Consider the following 17,045-nt stretch of genomic DNA (forward strand, 5'->3'; position numbering starts at 1 on the left):
TCCGTAAACAGCTACGTGACCGAGGCGCAAATTGTAGCTGCAGTACCGCTTCCGTCCGCAGATTACGCCTCAATAGCCACGTCATGAGTGCAGAAAATGAGAGGTTTCATAAACTTTAACGGAGAAAGTAGCAAACAGCACAACCAAACACATCAAGTGTGGCGGATAAATAGAAGAAAACAATACTTCTTGTGAAGTTTATGAAAGTGTAATTAATATCGTTTTCACATTAAAGATCAGGTAAGGAAAAAAACGTGTAAAAATAGGCTATAAAATAACATCTGTGAAGATGTTGTCCAGAGATCTTTTTTTTTGTTTTAATAAACAACTTTTAAAATAGAGTAAATCAAAATATCTTAAATTGGGCAAAGGACAATATTTAACAGACAAGAGTTTATACCAATAAATAATGTAATAAAAAATACATTATTTGGGATAAAGTTACAGTTGTCAAAGGAAGTTAAATTATTTCAGGTTTTCACTCAAACCCAAACTTTCTTTCATGCTCTTATAATAAAATATTAGATAAAAGACTTTAAACCACTAAGCATTTCATGGCCTTAACAGTTTGTTTTTCCTCCTCTAAAATGATCTTTTACATCTATATTTTTTGAATTTATTGGTTGTATAGCTACTATTCATAAAATAAAGCTTACAAAATACAAACTTTGTGTTTTTAGGATAGGAATGGGGTGTGGGATTTCTGAGGTAATTAATTGTAGATGATATTTTTCAATATAGGCCTATGTCAGATAAAAATGTTCAACATTGACAAGTGTGAAATCCACTAAAGAAGATCATGTAATGAAACCGAAAACTCCAGCATAACTACAGAAAAAACAGTGTGGTGAGTTTGTTTTGTGAAGTGCTTGTTTGAAAGGTCAAACATGAAGTTTTGATTTCTCTTTATGTCATATATTTATAATATTTGGACCTAAATTATAGTATTTATCATATTCATTATTCAATTCCTGAACTGCGTCTGCTTGGAAATACATTTTGACTATAATTTTGATCAAAGGACGAAATGGCAGACAAACACAAAGAGGGGACAAAAATATTTATTTATATATTTATTAGATTTCTTTTCTCTGGAAGCCAGCTTCTTCAACAGTCATAGAAAAAAAATATCTGCACAAAATTTTCATCTTGTTTTACCAATTAAAACATTAATTTACAAAAAAGAAATACTTTGTATAACATTACAAATGTAGAACAGCCAAAAGTCAGATATAAACTGTAATATGATGACGTTAATCTGTGAATTGAGTTGTTAATGTCATAAAATCTTCTTCTTAGAGACTTCCACTCATTCTCTACTTCCACATGATGAGAATAACAAAATAAAACCTTTATTTAAATCTATGCGTGTTAGCTGAACTGTTACCAGAGTTGTTTTTGTGAACAGTAAGGCTCCATTAAAACCTTAATTAAAAAATAAAATAAAATACATATCTGCATTAACTCACACATTGCACCAAATCTCGTTTACACAACACAACACCTGCTGAGAGGAGGTTTTTCTGAAAGGCTTTAGACAAGGAAAATTAAATATCTACATTAACTGATCTTCATATCATCTCTATGGGCAAATCCAGCAGGCACATGAAACCAGATGATATAAATATCACAGAGTCTTTTTTCTGTGCTGGGGCAGTGCTGACATACATTTAGAAAGACTAACACAGAAGAAACTATCAAATATATTACCTAAAAAATATAATATGTTTTATTATATTGCATAGACAAGTGATCCTTCATTGCCCAGCAGAGCACATCTGACCCTAAGCCTTTTTTAACACACGTACCAAACGTATACGTTCACAATTGTTCCTTCAGTTTCCCTGAAAATAAACAAAGTGATGTCTCCACCAGTAAACACAGTTATGTCCCTTTAATCAACTGCATAAACCAAACATTGATTCACTCATTCATCCTGAATGCTAGACAAAACAAGACACCACAAACACAATTCAAATGAATCCAAACACAATAAAAATCACAACATTTTAATAAAATGTTGGTGACCTCATCAAATGGTTCAATTTTGGCGAAGGCTTCTACCAAGGTCAAGACTCATCTGGAAGACAGAGAGATGGAGATGGAAGGTAAATACTGTGAATCTGTGATTTTTGTTTTGATTATATTTTGCTTTTTGGGACCTTCTCATTCACTAACTGACATTTACGGCTTTTGAGGGCCATAAATGTAACTATACCTTCCAATTTGTTTTCCAGTAATTATCAGATTTAACTGTTTTACAATTACTCCAAGTTTCAATCTTCATTTCCTGGATTTGCTGAGCTTGCCCACACTGCTAACCTACTACTATTTAGAAAACTATGAAAAGTGGTCAGTTTTTCAATTGAAAGGAAAAGACTGCTGTTATTCTGTTTTTCTTGCTGTCAACAAATTGTATGAAAAGACCAAACCCTAAAAAAAAAAAAACATTGGTGGAATTTGTTTCAGTCTCAACTTGATGAACTTATTATTAGAGTCCTGAAAGAGCAAACGAAGCATACAAGCTTGTCAGCTTTGTTCAACCATTTACTTTCATTCAACCTCTTCTGTTGGAAACTACTTCAACTCCGGTTGAACACAGGAACACTGTTGACACTATCGTGAGACAGACACAAATATACATCTGTCTGAATAATTTTACAGTCCCGTTAGCACCAAGGTGTGCTAACTGACACTTAGCTTGCTGATTTGGAGGGATTTTTAAACTTATTAAAGAAAATGTGGGATAATGTAAGAAAAGCTAGTGTCCACCTTCTTCACGAAGAAGAAATATATCACTCAGTGCAACGCTGTGGCTCACTGATAACTATTGCTGTTGCTCTTTCTGTCGGATTTATTGACTGTACGAAAAATGCAGAGTATCACCAGCCTTATCCAGAGGAAAGTTCAGGCACTCTTGCCCTCTTCTGTGCCGATAACACAGTGACCATATACTTCAACTTCCCCTTCTGATCCTGAGTGAAATCCTACAGAGAGTTTCTCAGGAGAGCGCAGACATCTGTAAGACATGTTGAAAACGACTTCACTACACTTTGTGTTTTTTGAGGAGGGGGTGAGACTGACCCACTCTTAGACGCGGTCCCGTTGAAATCCCCATGCTCTTCGTGCTCTTGAACAAGACCGCCGCTCCTCCCTCCACTGTACCTTCCTCCTCCTGTGCCTCATCTCCCTGCAGCCTGTCCATCCTCGGCGTCGTGGGCGTGGGGGCCGAACGCCAGCATGAAGGTCTCTGACGGGTACTCGCACACCTGCTCCAGCCGGTCCTCGTCGAAACACACCTTCCCCTGCAAATGTAAGGACGGAAACATATTTAGGTGTTACCTTGTGTGAAGCAAATCAGAACTTTTCAAACTTTCCTTGAGAAAAATAAGATTAAACAACCTTCACAGCGTGCTGTGTGTTTTGTGTCTACAATCTGCTCTGTACTGAGCTGAGGCCGCTTGGAGTATCTCTGCTGTCGTCTACTAACTGAAGGCAAAAAAAAAATGCCATCAAATTCTTTCGAGGAGTGAAGGAAGCGATGTGTAGGATTTAGTGGCATCTAGGGGTGAAACTGCAAATTGCAACCGGGCGAACAGTCCTTGCCTCGTCTCACCCTCCCCGTCCAAGCATTCACGAGAATCTATAGTGGCCACGAAACTCGTGAGGAGCGTGAACGGCCTTATCTAAAGCTAATGTTTGGTTTGTGGAAGAGGACCCGCTCCATATGTATATACGAAGGGCTCTTTCCAAGTTAATGAAAATACATTTCTGAGGACAGGTCCCCTCACATCCTGCACACTGAACCTCAAAGCCAGTGATTGATTTATTAGTGACTTTACTGATCTCACAACACTGCTGCACAAGTTAGATATCAGGAGTTAAAATAGATCCTTAAGTAAAAACTAAAACACAAGTTTGCTTAATAATAATATGGCTGCCATGTTAGTAAGTTGTCTCAAACACAGTTAGTTTCTATTATTATATTGTTTTCATGATGAAATTAATCAAAATAAAGCCTTAAAATCAAAATAGTAAATATGATCATAGCAAGTAAAATAAGGTCGGGGCTGAAGAGCAGTTTATTTCCTCCTGACGTGTGCTTACATGGTCGGCATGTAAACACAGGTCAGAGACACTGGAGAGAGTTTGAGTCCGTCTCTGTGAGGTGTTTGTAACGCTGTCACTGTAATGTTAACTGACAGCACGAGGCTTAACCCTGCAGAAATACTCCCTGTGTAGAAGTACTTACTGACTGAACACTTGGTGCACTTCTATTGATTCGTGATTATGATGCTTATTCAGACGCGGAAGCAGAAACTGAACACGAGTTCTGGTTTACGACTTCTCTTGAACTGTCGAACAGGAGAATGAGGCCCTGCGGCGCTCTCGGCGCGGACTGATGGATGTTTGTTGACCCAACAGTCGGCGTGGTGTAAACACACGCCCCAAACCCGACAGGAAACAGCAGCACATCCACAGCGTGTCATATAATGACAGCAGCTCAGCTGCGAGGCCCAGACATGCAGTAAACACACCCAGAGGTGCAGACACAATCCGCATGTTGCTGCCTCACCCTGACTGTCTGCAGAGGAGTGCAGATAATAGCTCTGCATTAGAGAGGCTGGCCGAACCATGCTAAGGCACAGGAGGCTAATCCTCCCTCCCTGAACCCGATTAAGCCGGGCTAACGCGACGGGACACCAGAGGCACCCAGTGAGACACGGAGAAGGGTAGCAGGAAAAGAGACGGAAAGAGGCGCGTTTATGAAGTCATGTCAAGTTACATCCTAGTGGGAGAAACTCGTGCTTTCAAAAATAAATGTGGGACTGCTTAAAGACAAAAACTACGGGGAAAAAAAAATAGATGCATTTGGACAAAACTGTCAGACAGAACCTTCAATTTAATGTGAGAGAACGAAAGCTGCCGTAATGTTTGGAGGAGGAGGAAGAGGACGAGGAAGACGGGAGGGGGGGAGGCAGGTCACCACCCTCTGTGACATGATGGTGTGGTTCAGAGGTGGGGGGGGGGGTTACGTCAAGCAGTCTGAAGGGCATCAACGTGAGAGCGATAGGTGGTCAGACAATCACTCAGTGGTCATCACTCACTGCAGCTAAAGAGGAGTGCACTTATAAGACGAAGGAGGGAAGACAAAGTTACATGATTGTTCTCCAGGAAGAGAAACCAAAGGATCACCTAGTTGTTTATTTGATTACAAGTCACAGTAATGGCTGTTTGAGATCTGGCAAATTGATTTAAAGGTTTCTCTTTCACTCTATAGTCGGGCCTTGTGAAGCAGATGGTCCTAAAACACAACAGTTTAGCGTCTGAGTCGCATTTGCCGATTTAAAAATGGACACCACGTCGCTTCCTTGTGCCGATCTCGGTTTATTGTATGGAGGAAGTGTTTGAAAGAGGAAGTGAGTAAAAACATGCAGTGTGACAGGGAGTTTTTGGTCACACCAAATAACAAGCCTTTAATCCTCTCAGTGTGACTTTCAAACTGTCATTCTTTTTCTTTGTCCCCCTCTCTGTTACACCCCCTTGTCTTTCCGTCTCAGCCCCGTCAAGCCGAGAGCTGTCGGCCTGCTGTCCGTAACGCTCCGCCACACAGGGGCAGGTCAGCGCGGTCAAAGACTGTCTGCCGTGACTCCCGTTTAACAACCCAAACCCCCGCTCTGAAACAGCCGAGAAGATACAAAGAGAGATTTGTCTGAGAGGTAGGAAGGGCTGACTCAACAGAAATGGAAGAATTGGTGCGAGGGAACAAGGAAGCAGTGCAACAGACTCTGATGCAGAGTGAAGGGGGGAAATTACCAGCAGTTCAACAACAATCTGATTGTTCTAGCAGGCACCAATACAGCAAGATTTAACTCCACAGGATGGTGCAATGAAGGGCAAAGTTTATTTCTGCTCTGCCCTCTCTTTATTATATAAGAGCTGGTGTCCCACTCTTTCTCAAATCAGAACTGGATTCAGATTAAGTTGAAAAGAGGAAACAAACTTTTTACTGTAGTGAGATTCATTTGAAGTTTCGGTCTCTGAATTCCCGTAAACACCATTGTGATCTTGCATGGATTCACACAGACAATCATGTGATGTTCAGCTGTCTGTAAATGTGGTTTCCTACAAAAAAAAAAATGTTTGTCTCCACTGCAACAATAGCGTGAACGGTCTGTTTCAGCAGGAGCTTAAACTAATTTACTCTAATTAATCAAAATCAACAAGCACTCGGCTTTGTCTTTTTGTGGTTTTGTGTGTCTCTTGATAAAAATAAACCACAAACAAACAAGTAGAATTTGACTGTAATGATGTTGAGTGTGGAAAGTCATTGTTGCAGGGTAAAAGTCAAAAGTCGGCCCAGAATTAAACTGCAGAGGCAAATGGTAAAAGAGATCAGTTTGGCTAAGAATCAACATGTCGTGCTTGATAAGGCTTTAACCGGCTTAAGGTCGGTCTCTGTGATCAGTCTTCTTAATCAATCTTTGCAGTGAAAGGGGATTCTGCTTGACGACGAGGGCCCGTCAGGCAGGTAACGGCAGCTGTTGGACTCTGGCCCTGAACTTCAATCGGCCTTGATTTCCTCAACATTTTGGCATTATTTTATCTTCCAATTTGCCATTTTTGCACAGTAACATGTTGAAATTAAAAGAGAAAGTGGCTTTTTGGCACCATCGTTTGTGCGGACAAACAAAAACAAAGAGAACTACACAGTTTCCACTCACCCTTTTCGAGGTCCCTCTGTTCTTGACCAGACAGGACTTCTCCAGATTCTGATATCCACCAATCACCTCAATTTCCTCGGCCGTTGGGAACTTCTTCTTCACTGGCTCGGCCGCGGCGGCGGTCGTCTGCTGCGCTGGCGTCTTAGTGGAGATCGACCCCGGTGCCGTGTGCCGCGACGTGGATCCTCCCGCTCCCGCTGCCACGTGCTTTTTTGGGGTGATTGTGATGGTGGCGCCTCGCTTCACTTGGCCCCCGGAGGCGCTCCTGATGGAGAAGAGCGTGGGCGAGGGGGAAGGTGAGGGAGAGATACTGGGAGATTGGGCAGGAGATGGCGACTTTGGGGAGGAGACGGGGGTCGGGGTGGAATCTGTATCTTTCAGAGAATTGTCGGGGGATTGGCTCCTGAGAAATGAGGGGACGATGTTGATCGTTTGTTTCAGCTGACATATTGGAGAACAAACACGCTGAGGAAACACTTTGGGGTTCAGCTCGGGTGTTTCTTGCTCCTTCTCCTGGGTCTTGACCTCGTCCTTTACCTGGTGCTTTGACACTCCTCTGGGGCTTTGGTGCCCCTTTGTCTCTCCGTCCTTCAGAGAAATGTTTGGTGACGAATAAGACTTCAGCACTTCCTGCTCTTTCAATTGAAACTGCTCTATCTGCCGTTGTATCGTCTGAACTCCGCAAATGTTGTCACCAGCGAGCGCTTTGCCGTCCCCCTGCTGTGAGTTTGATATGAGCGGCTTCACTTTAACAAGGTGCACCGAAGACGAGATGTCTGCTGTCCTTTCTTTGAAACACAAGCCCGATCTCGGACCTACCGTTTCCAAGTTATATATCCGGCTCATGGCTGCGAGGGAGTTCTGCTGATGCGGCGAAGGGGTGAGAGTTTGTGCAGGGTCGAGAGGCGATGTCTGTTCCTCTACCTCCTCATCAGGGAACTCCTTTTCTTCTTCCTCCTTTTCTTCCTCTGTGCTCTCGCGTCTGCCCCTGTGGCGCCTCAGCTCTTCTTCTCCATGTTTCAGGGGCTCGTCTTCATCCTCGGATACCTGCAGGTTATCAGCGATATCTTCGGAGGCAGCGGTGGTGTGCCCGCATGTCGCTTCCTCTCGTCTGATGGCTTGTGAGTGTAGAACAGAAACAGGAAGCTGAGGGCAGGTTTTCAACACACCGACTTCCTGTGTGACGTCAAACACAGACATGGATGTCTGTGCTGCTGCGTCTTCCTCTCCCTTCTCTGCTTTGAATGGTCTCTTCTGCATATGAGCTGCAGCTTCCCACTCTCTCTCTATTTCAGTTCCCCTCTCCTCGTACCTGTCCCTAGCGGTCTGAGTATCACTGACCACTGCAGCCTCACTGCCATCTTCATCCTGTGCCTCTCTTTGTCTCAACTTCTCCAGCTCTCTCTGTCGGATTTTCTCTCGCAGGGACTCGATGCGGCTCAAGGGTTTTCCGATCCTCCAGCTATCCCCTCTCTCGACCCCTCGCCCTCCTTCCCCGTCTTGCCCCTCGCTGCTTTGACTCGCAGCCTTTTTTCTCTCCACCATGTCTTCGGCTACATAAAACACCGTCGTTGGGATTTGAATCTCGAGGGTGCTTGGATGTACCCCGAGGGGTGCAATCCTTTTTGGAGATCTGGGGGTCATGCCATGAATGAGGTTCTCTGATTCACTGTCGCTGAAGATTTGCGCTTCCTGTTTGCTCTCTTGAGTGGTTTCATGAGCAGCCTTGAAAGCCCTCTCTCCTCTGTTGTTGCTATAAACAGTTGAGTCTATTTTTTCTATTTTATTAATCAGATCCTCCGTGTGTTGGGACAAAACAGAGTGCGTAAGGTAAGGTCCTTGTGGTCCGGTACCACTCCACTCTCGATGGGCGGCCCTCTCTGCGACTGTACAGAGTAGACTGGAGCAATCTGTGAACGCTGACTCGTGTGTGTACTGACTCTCAGCAGCCTGACACGGATCGACCGGTTCTGCTGATTCAAAAACGGCATGACTAGTATCCGGTGGGATCGTGCTTTCCGATTCGTCTTCTCTCCGCAAGTCAGTTTTGTCACAAACCTTTGCCTCGATCTGCCCTCCTGTCTCTGAATCTTTGTCTACGCTCAGCTCCCTCTCCAAACTCTGCTCAGCTGTCAGTCGCCTCACCTCTCTTTCAGCTCGTGCTCTCACATCCTGCCTGATTGGCACTCTTCTGGCAAACGATATTCCCTCTATGTTTTTAACAGACGCCACAGTGAACCCCTTGTCTCCGTCAGCGTCGCCTAACTTCTCTGCTGCCCTCTTGTCAACGGGTTCGACTTTCTTAACTTCACTCCTGTGTTGGCTGCACATTTCTGCCTCACTTCTCCTCTGCGTGGGCTTTTCGTCGTCAGTCTTTGCGTGTGCATCTCTGTGCTTTCCAAAGCGGTCTCTGTCTAAAAGCCGTGTGCAACCCAGTTTGATCTTTGCTGTGGTTTCCTTCCTTAAGGTTGCTACGTCTACCCATGGTGCCACACCCCTCTCGGCCTGTATCCTCTCCAGTATTTTCCTCTCATAATATCCTTCGTCACCTAACCCATTCTCCTTCGCACAGATGAGTCGATCAGAGAAGCTAAACGAGCGTTTCGGCACACCTTTCAAAAGGAAGTTCTTTCCATCTGCCTTCCTCTCCTCAGATTGTTGGTAATCTTCATCTCCTGAATACTTTCTCCTCCCTGGCTGGAGGAAATTATCAGAGCTTTTGGATCGAGACGGAAGCTTTGGATGCTCTCCGAATTTACTCAGCAGCTGGCTGACCCTCCCTCCTCTCTCCTCTGAGCTGTCTTTCCTTTCATCTTTATTAATAACTGTGGCCTGACCCCATGGTCTCTCCTTCACTGTCTCTTTTTCTCTCAACCAGCATATGTCTGTCCTCAGCTCCCTGCTCATACTCTCCCTCCTTACAGCCATGCTGCCCCTCATCTCTCCATCCTCTCTCCCTTTCCCTCCTGCACTCCTCTCTTCAGGGCTGGAGGGCTTTATGATCAGAACTTCAGAGGCTCGGATCTCGGTGACGCTCCCTCCCCCGGCCAGGATCTCCCTCAGGTCCATCTTCATCCCCCTCTTCCCCTGGTGGTCCTCCTCAGGCCTCTCCCTCTCCGCCTCCCTCCATTTGGCCCGTCTCTCATCACTACCTTTCCTGTCCTGTTCGATGATGATGATGTTATCAGCGCGGATGGTCCGAAGACAAGAAACTTGGGGAGAAAATGAACCAGGCAGTGGGGGGGTTTCTTTTTCCTCTATGTCTATTTTTATTTTAAGGAACTCCTGCTCTCTTACTGCATCCTTAACTGGCTCTTTACATTCGCTTTGGTCTTTTTCACCTCCTTCCCTGCTGGTCTCTCTTCCTTGACTCCTGTCTCTGCTTCTGTCTTTTACCCTTCCCTCACTCCTATCCCTAAACCTTTCTATTTTCAGCTCTATATCTTGTACTCTGCCCGACTCACCGTCTTGACTCCTTGGGCTGGATTTATCCCTCTCCTTAACTTGTGGTTCATTCCCTACGTCTGCATCTCTGCCTTTCTTCTGTGCACTCTGTGTGCGAATGAAAGGGTTTTCGTGGACTGGAACTATCGTTTCTACAGACACCTGACTCGCTAGTTTGGGCTCCGCATCCAGCCACAGCCCCGGATCTGGACTGAGGGGCGGTTCGCTTCCCATGTAAACTGTTACAGAGCTGTCCGTGTCACTCAGGCAGTCAGAAGGAGACCTGACATCCATCTGCAGCAGGCAGACGTCTCTGTCCTTGTCCCTGTCACCCAAACTCTCCTGCTTGGCCTTTCGCCTCTGAATGATCCCTCGCTTCCAGGCGGGCATGTTGGCAAACTTCACCTCCTCCTCTTTTTCTCTTCTGTCCCGTTCCTCCTCTTCTCTCCTCTTTTTCTCCAGAAGGAGTTGTTTCCATTCTGGCAGAGAGGCGACAGACATAACAGAAAAGGTGCAAGTTTTTGGACAAAATGGTTGGCGTTCCTCTTCAGAGCGTCTGGGAATCGTCTGCAAAACAGGAAAAGTTAAATATAATCAGTTTTCTCTCTCAACCTCAGCTAAGATAATAATAGTGCAAAACATGTGACTTTGGACAAATAATACAGCTACAACTCTGTACAAAACTCAGCGTGTACAGTAATACAGAAAGGTTTTCTTCTGATGGCTCTTCCATGAAGGTCATATTTTTGCAGGTGTCCCTGCAAAGTCCAACAGAGCACTCCAAAGTCTGATAAATCGTCATGAAGTCTCTTTTCACTGAAATGGGGGTTTTAATTTGCCTTTTGAGCTGCTTGCAGTTCTGTTCTTCGTCTTTTAGACCTCCACTCTGCTGTCTGACATGTCTTAATTGTATTAGGAACTGAGGAAATAACTACCTGAAAACACTTTTAGATTTTTGTTATAGCCTCCTGCAGCTTTTTCAATTTTCAGACTGCTATGCATCTGCTTGGAGGAGCCCGTGGCTGGTGATTGTAGGTTTAAGTAGTCATTTATAAAGCTTTGAAATTGCTACAGTCAGGCCTTTCCACTGACTGTGAACCTAACAAGCTAATTAACCTTGGTAAAAGTTATCTGACAGCTCAAATCTCTCGGTGCCCCTTTCTTCTTCCTCTCTAAAATTGTACAAAACAAAAATCGATCATCTGTAACTTCTCTACTCGCTTAGCTATTCACACTAACAGACCAGGGGTGCATAACTTCTGCATGCCACTGTATAACAGCCTATCTAGTTAATTATGTTTGCAAACGTTACTAACATAGTAAGGTAGAAATCCACACACACATTTGTCAACGCCAGTATACAGTTGGCTTTAGTTTCAGTCCAGTGTGACCAGCTTGAATTTTTTTTAACAAATGATATCACAAAATTCATCAAATTAACGTTAGTGAAATCATTACGATGAAAATATTAAATATAACCTACCAGAACTCCAGGTTTCGCAAAAATATTCCTGTATCCACCTCGACTTTACGTCTCCACTTGTGCGTAATGCTCCACTCCAGGACGGTAAATCTCGTAAACGAACAGATAAATCTATTCTGTCAAAACGGAGGGTTTAAAAACGCTGTGCCACCCAGTCAAATCGCTCCAAGACCTCACGGTGCACCGGAGCATGAAAATACCTCCGTCGTCGGTAGTAAATATTTCCAGCTTGAGAGCTGCAGCGCTTTAATCCGATAATTACATTCAATTCCGTCAGGAGAGTTTAGTGGCACACCATATTGTCGGACCTAAGAAAAGGCGTTTAAAGAGCATAGCCGTCTGCCCGGCCACCAACCCCCCCCCCTGCCTTGACTCATCCCTGCGTCCCGCAGGGCTAATTGGAAAAGAGGTGGAGAGGGGGGTGCGGCTGTAAAACGGGCTGTGGTGTCAGCAGGACGCAGAGCTGCAGCAGGAGTTAACCTGCAGCGGCCAACTTCCCTTCTCGTTTAAAAAAAAAAAAAAAAACTACTTTACTGGTTCAGGTCGGGCTATTTAATTCCAGGATTCTCCTTCCAGTGCCTCCCAACAGAAGAAGGAGCAGGAGTGGAGGAAGTGTTTCAGGTCCATTACTGAAAGTAGAAAGTAGCCTAGAATTACTGTAACAATACTACATTACAAGTGACAAAAAAAACCCCACCTTTAAGTAGAGACGTATTTGCAGCAAAATACAGCAGAGTGGCTCATGGCTGTGTTATATTACTAAACATTGTATTATTAAATGATTAGTACAGATGTATCAACCAATTTTAATGTTGTTGCAAGTCTTTATGTTGCAATTTCTACCTGATTTTCCCCACATATTGTGGCCAGTTATTCTTGTAACGATGAATTGGATTTTTTTGTAACTGGTCAATGTTTTTTTTTTTCTTTAAATGTCAGATTATAGTAAAAAGAACACTTCAGCTTGTCAGATGATTGGAGGTAGTGAGAGGCACAACACATTTTCCCTCTGAATGGTGGTCAAAAAAGATTCTTTGTGATCATCTTAACATAATAAGTGAGTCTCTTCCTGATTCGTGCTGCACGCTTAATCAGACTTCTGGGTTTTTTGTTGTTTCTTTTTACAAAGTATTTCATCTTATTTCACAAGAGTTGTCTAATATTGAAAAAACCCCATCATGCTGCAGTTGCACAAGAGCTGCAGTAGTTCTTGCGAGGTGCATCTAATAAACTGGCAACTGAATGTGTTTCTTATATTTAATTAATCAATTCAATATTAGTTTAATATATGTTTTCGGTGTTTTCCTTTAACATTTCAGCTGTTATTTTAGATTATGGATCAACTTGGCATCTGCTAGAAAGCGAATGACTCTTTGTTGCCGTGGCAACTAACATTAAAAACAAAGCAAAACAAAAAAGTTCATGTCAAAGATTAAAATAAAAAAAAAAAAGCCATGATCATCCAAACTGCTGTGACTACACATAAACAACAGAGCAACAAGAAGAAATCCAAATTTCAACTTGTAACATTTATTTAACACGGTCTTGGAAAATACAAAAGTTTTTGATGTAAATACACCGAGGCCACAATGCAGACAAAAATTCATATGAGTGTACAATACATATTAAATCAAACATTACAGAACTTTTCATTTTAAAATTGACTACATATTTAGGAAAATACTGGTTGTTGCCAATCTAATGTTTTTCCAAGTGACACTCAATTGGTCTGACATGCAGTTAATGTGCTCATATCACAAATGAGAAAAAGCAGTTGAGGAAATACATTCATATTCTCAGAAATGCGACGTTTTATTTTTTCACGACGCAGAGCAACACAAAGTGTGCCTGTGTGAAATCTCAGTCTTTGTGAACAATCACGTTTGAAATTAGTATACAGAGAAATACAGTGTACTATAAATGTTGTTGGCAGGTGGAATATAACGGCCTATAAATATATAAAGAAAAAAAAAATTCAGTGTAATAAAATAAGGACTATTTAGAGGGTTTTCTGGAAAAATCTTCTCCATGAAATCTATTTTGAACAAAGCTTCCTTCCTACGTTAATCAGACTTTTAAACAGTTCAGACAATGTCAAGAATTTATTTGAATAAGAGCCTCCTGATACCCGTCTATTAGTAGAGGAGGTGTCTGTGTCTCCAAATGGTAAAAAAAAAAAACTGTAATGAAACTCTCCCTTTCTAAAACTACATTCGACATGACGGAAACAGCAGATGTGAGTCTCACAGAGGATCACAGAGACTCTCTAGAAGTCCGTCTCGTAACGCATTTTCTGTCCGAGACAGATTCAGATCACAGCAGGGGGAGGACCTTGACTTCACCTCTTCTTGTGGTTGCCGTCATCCCGCACGGCCGCGGCAGCGTCGGCGCTGCCCCGGTGTGGCCCGTCCGAGCGCTGCATCTTGCCGTTAAGCTTCGCACAGAGGTAGGATAAATCCTGTTTGTCCAGAGAGTGTGCCAGGGCCAGGTAGGCCGACAGAGTCCCCGCCAGCAGGAGCCTGTCCAGGGATAGGGCCGGCAGGAGCCAGAGGACGACGGCCAGCTCCAGGCACACCGGGTGGCGCAGGTGAGAGAGGAGGCGCTGGGCGCGGGGTGACTTGTGACAGAGGGGGTCCCCTAAACCCAGGCACTCGTAATACACCTGGGAGAGGTGACGGTGAGAGGGAGGGGCCAGAGAGACGAGTTAGGGAAATTATTTCAGAGGTCGTCATAACCTGTCGCTTCCTCGTTCTCAAACACAAGGAACTGCGAAACTCGGAAGCTACGTCCACTCCTACACGCAGCGTACGGGTAGATAAGCGTTTGTGTTTCGGGAACCTCAGACTCGACCTCCTCTGAAACCGCCGTTCGCGTGCTTCCTACCTGCTCGATGCCCAGCAGCTCTGGGTAGTCGAAGACCATGAGGATGCTGCAGATGATGGCCCAGCACAGGAAGTGCAGCGTGAAGCAGAGCAGAGGGAACCAGACGCTCCAGGGTGCATGTCGGACGGACCACAGACAGGGGGCGCCGGTCACGGGCTGCCAGTAACGCATCAGGATCTAACACAGGAGGATGCGGCATGAAACGTACGTGCTGCTTCAGGGAGACATGTAATATCAGAATTGGAACTAACAACAATACGTCTTAGATACTGTGAGCGTGTGTGCTGCTGCACCTGGAGGGCCAGCGCTGTAGTGAAGCAGTATGCCGTCCTGTTCAGGGCCCCCAGCACCGACTGGAGGGCCCGTTTGACGGGCGACCAGGCGAGCAGACTGTGCTGCGTGATGAACAGAGCCAGCAGCCCCACATCCACAACGAGAGCCCCGAGGACGGAGCGGTCCCGCAGGGCCACCGACCACGGTACCGAGTCTTGGGTGGTTTAAAAATGAAATAAAAACAAAAATTACACGACTAATAAACATTGTGCAAAGTTCGGACAATAAATCAAAGTTATAGATACATATATTCACACGGTGCACGTTACATCTTACAGATGGGTATGAAGTATCAATATATTATATAAACGGTGAAAACGAACTGGCATGCAGATAATAGTAGGGCTGCCAACGGAGCCACTGAGAACACACAAGTCCTGTTCACATGCACTCAAGCATGATCCATTGACAAAGATAATACGCACAGTCCTCAGGGACCATCCCTTAGAGGCCTGATTAATCCGTTGAATATTTTCTCTGTCGATAAGCTGTCTGGTCTTTAAAATGTCAGAAAATGGTGAAAGCCTAAAATGTCTTGTTTTGCAGGATCAACAGTCCACAACCAAAAGATATTCCATTTTTTTTCCCATGTACAACTAAAAGAAACTGAAAATATTCACATTTTAGAAGTTGGATTCAGGGAATTTGAACCTTTTTACATTAAATCAATGAATGAGAGCAATTGATCGATCATCAAACTTGTTTTAACTCATCGATGAATTGTTGCAGCTTTATTCTTCAATGTGCTGACTTTACAGAAAAATGAATGAAAAGAGAAAATGTACAAATGCTGTGATTCATCTTGAAGTTGTAAGTGTCTCTGTGGCTCGAAACCACAAATGAAAAGGGTGCTGCTCTTGCGTAACCAAAATCAAATTTCATGTGTTCATGTGGCTACGTGTCAGAGAAGAAGTCACATTTTGCATTCAAAGGCTTTGATCAGTGAACTGCTAAAACGCTTAAACCATCTCAGAATCAGAAAAACATTATTGTCCACATACTGCCACTACGGGCAAAATATCATTTGTCTTTTTGGGACTGCATCAGAAAATTTGAATATCAACTTAAATCTAAAATAGATTTTTTTTAAATAAGTTGATTCATGAAATGCCTGTCAAGAAATAGTATATTAATCTTATTTCTTTATTTTTATAATATCCACATGCAAGCAAACTTAATCTGAAACAAAAATGATATGACTTCCTTTCCAACTTAAAATCGTACCTTGATACAGTAAAATACTGCACAAATCCTTAAGTTTAGGTAATACGTACATAATTTTGTTTTATTGATTTTATTAATTTCTTGCGTTTCCTTTTCTGTTTCTTTACTAAAGAATTGTGATTTATGTCACTATCTTTCGCATACTATACCATATTTGGTTATGTTTGAATATTATTCATTTTGTATTTAAAATCTGAGAAATAATTTAAGAGGAAACTACGAAAAAGTTGGACGCCCAACGTGGGGCTCGAACCCACGACCCTGAGATTAAGAGTCTCATGCTCTACCGACTGAGCTAGCCGGGCGATAAAGGTCTAACACGTGATGACACAATATCAACAAGATCCGAATCCCACGTCACACCTTGAACGTACATCCATGGGCTAAGTAAGAGTATATTAACACACCTTATAGTAACTATTTTTTTTTTTTTTGCTTACTATGACCTGTTTGTTGATATTAAAAGTTTATAATAAATATTTATCGGTTTCCTCCGCTTCTCCACCAAAGTCAGCTAACCTCTCCTGGCCGAGTGCCAGCACCAGATACACGGCTTACCCTGACAGAGCGTCGTCTCTCCGGTGATGTTGTGGTAAATGGCCCGAAACGACACAAACCGAATGAAGTCTGCACCGGATATGAAAACAAACGCAAAGTTTAGCAGAGTCGCGGTGCAGAGAGCCCAGCTACGTGCCGTGACGGACGCCATTTCAATCAGCTTTTTTATCTTCATTTGACTTCCACATTTCCGGGAGGAGAGTATGGTGTATTTCCAAATTGTGACACACGAAGGCGCTGCTATTCGGTAAAAAAAAAACAACAACAAAAAACAGCAGGAAGAGGTCAGCAGGTTTCTGTGCTGCAAGGCCATTTGTGCAAGACGCAGGTAACGGCAAGAGTGACCTTATCAATCGGGCTGAAGTTGCTGTTTCCGTGCAGAATAATAAAACGTG

At 43.5% G+C, this 17,045-nt stretch overlaps 2 protein-coding genes and 1 non-coding gene across 3 annotated transcripts; all 3 read right to left on the bottom strand.

The window, feature by feature from the left end:
- Nucleotides 1-1,012: 1,012 nt before the first annotated feature.
- Nucleotides 1,013-11,865, bottom strand: ppp1r18 (protein phosphatase 1, regulatory subunit 18). The gene is made up of 3 exons (XM_069699627.1): nt 11,653-11,865; nt 6,726-10,736; nt 1,013-3,305 (listed from the first exon to the last, which is right to left on the bottom strand). Exons 2-3 carry the CDS (start codon nt 10,668-10,670, stop codon nt 3,183-3,185), a joined length of 4,068 nt encoding a protein of 1,355 aa, XP_069555728.1. The 5' UTR covers nt 10,671-10,736; nt 11,653-11,865; the 3' UTR covers nt 1,013-3,182.
- Nucleotides 11,866-12,899: 1,034 nt separating this feature from the next.
- nrm (nurim) lies at nt 12,900-16,801 on the bottom strand. The gene is made up of 4 exons (XM_069699934.1): nt 16,651-16,801; nt 14,829-15,022; nt 14,536-14,712; nt 12,900-14,314 (listed from the first exon to the last, which is right to left on the bottom strand). Exons 1-4 carry the CDS (start codon nt 16,799-16,801, stop codon nt 13,991-13,993), a joined length of 846 nt encoding a protein of 281 aa, XP_069556035.1. The 3' UTR covers nt 12,900-13,990.
- Nucleotides 16,325-16,397, bottom strand: trnak-cuu (transfer RNA lysine (anticodon CUU)). Its single transcript has one exon. It is a non-coding gene; the product is annotated as a tRNA-Lys (tRNA).
- Nucleotides 16,802-17,045: the final 244 nt, after the last annotated feature.

This window comes from Brachyistius frenatus, unplaced genomic scaffold, assembly GCF_029030835.1.
Source record: "Brachyistius frenatus isolate BFR_SWC_R1_liver_20210118 unplaced genomic scaffold, ASM2903083v1 Contig_2, whole genome shotgun sequence".
Taxonomy (NCBI): domain Eukaryota; kingdom Metazoa; phylum Chordata; class Actinopteri; family Embiotocidae; genus Brachyistius; species Brachyistius frenatus.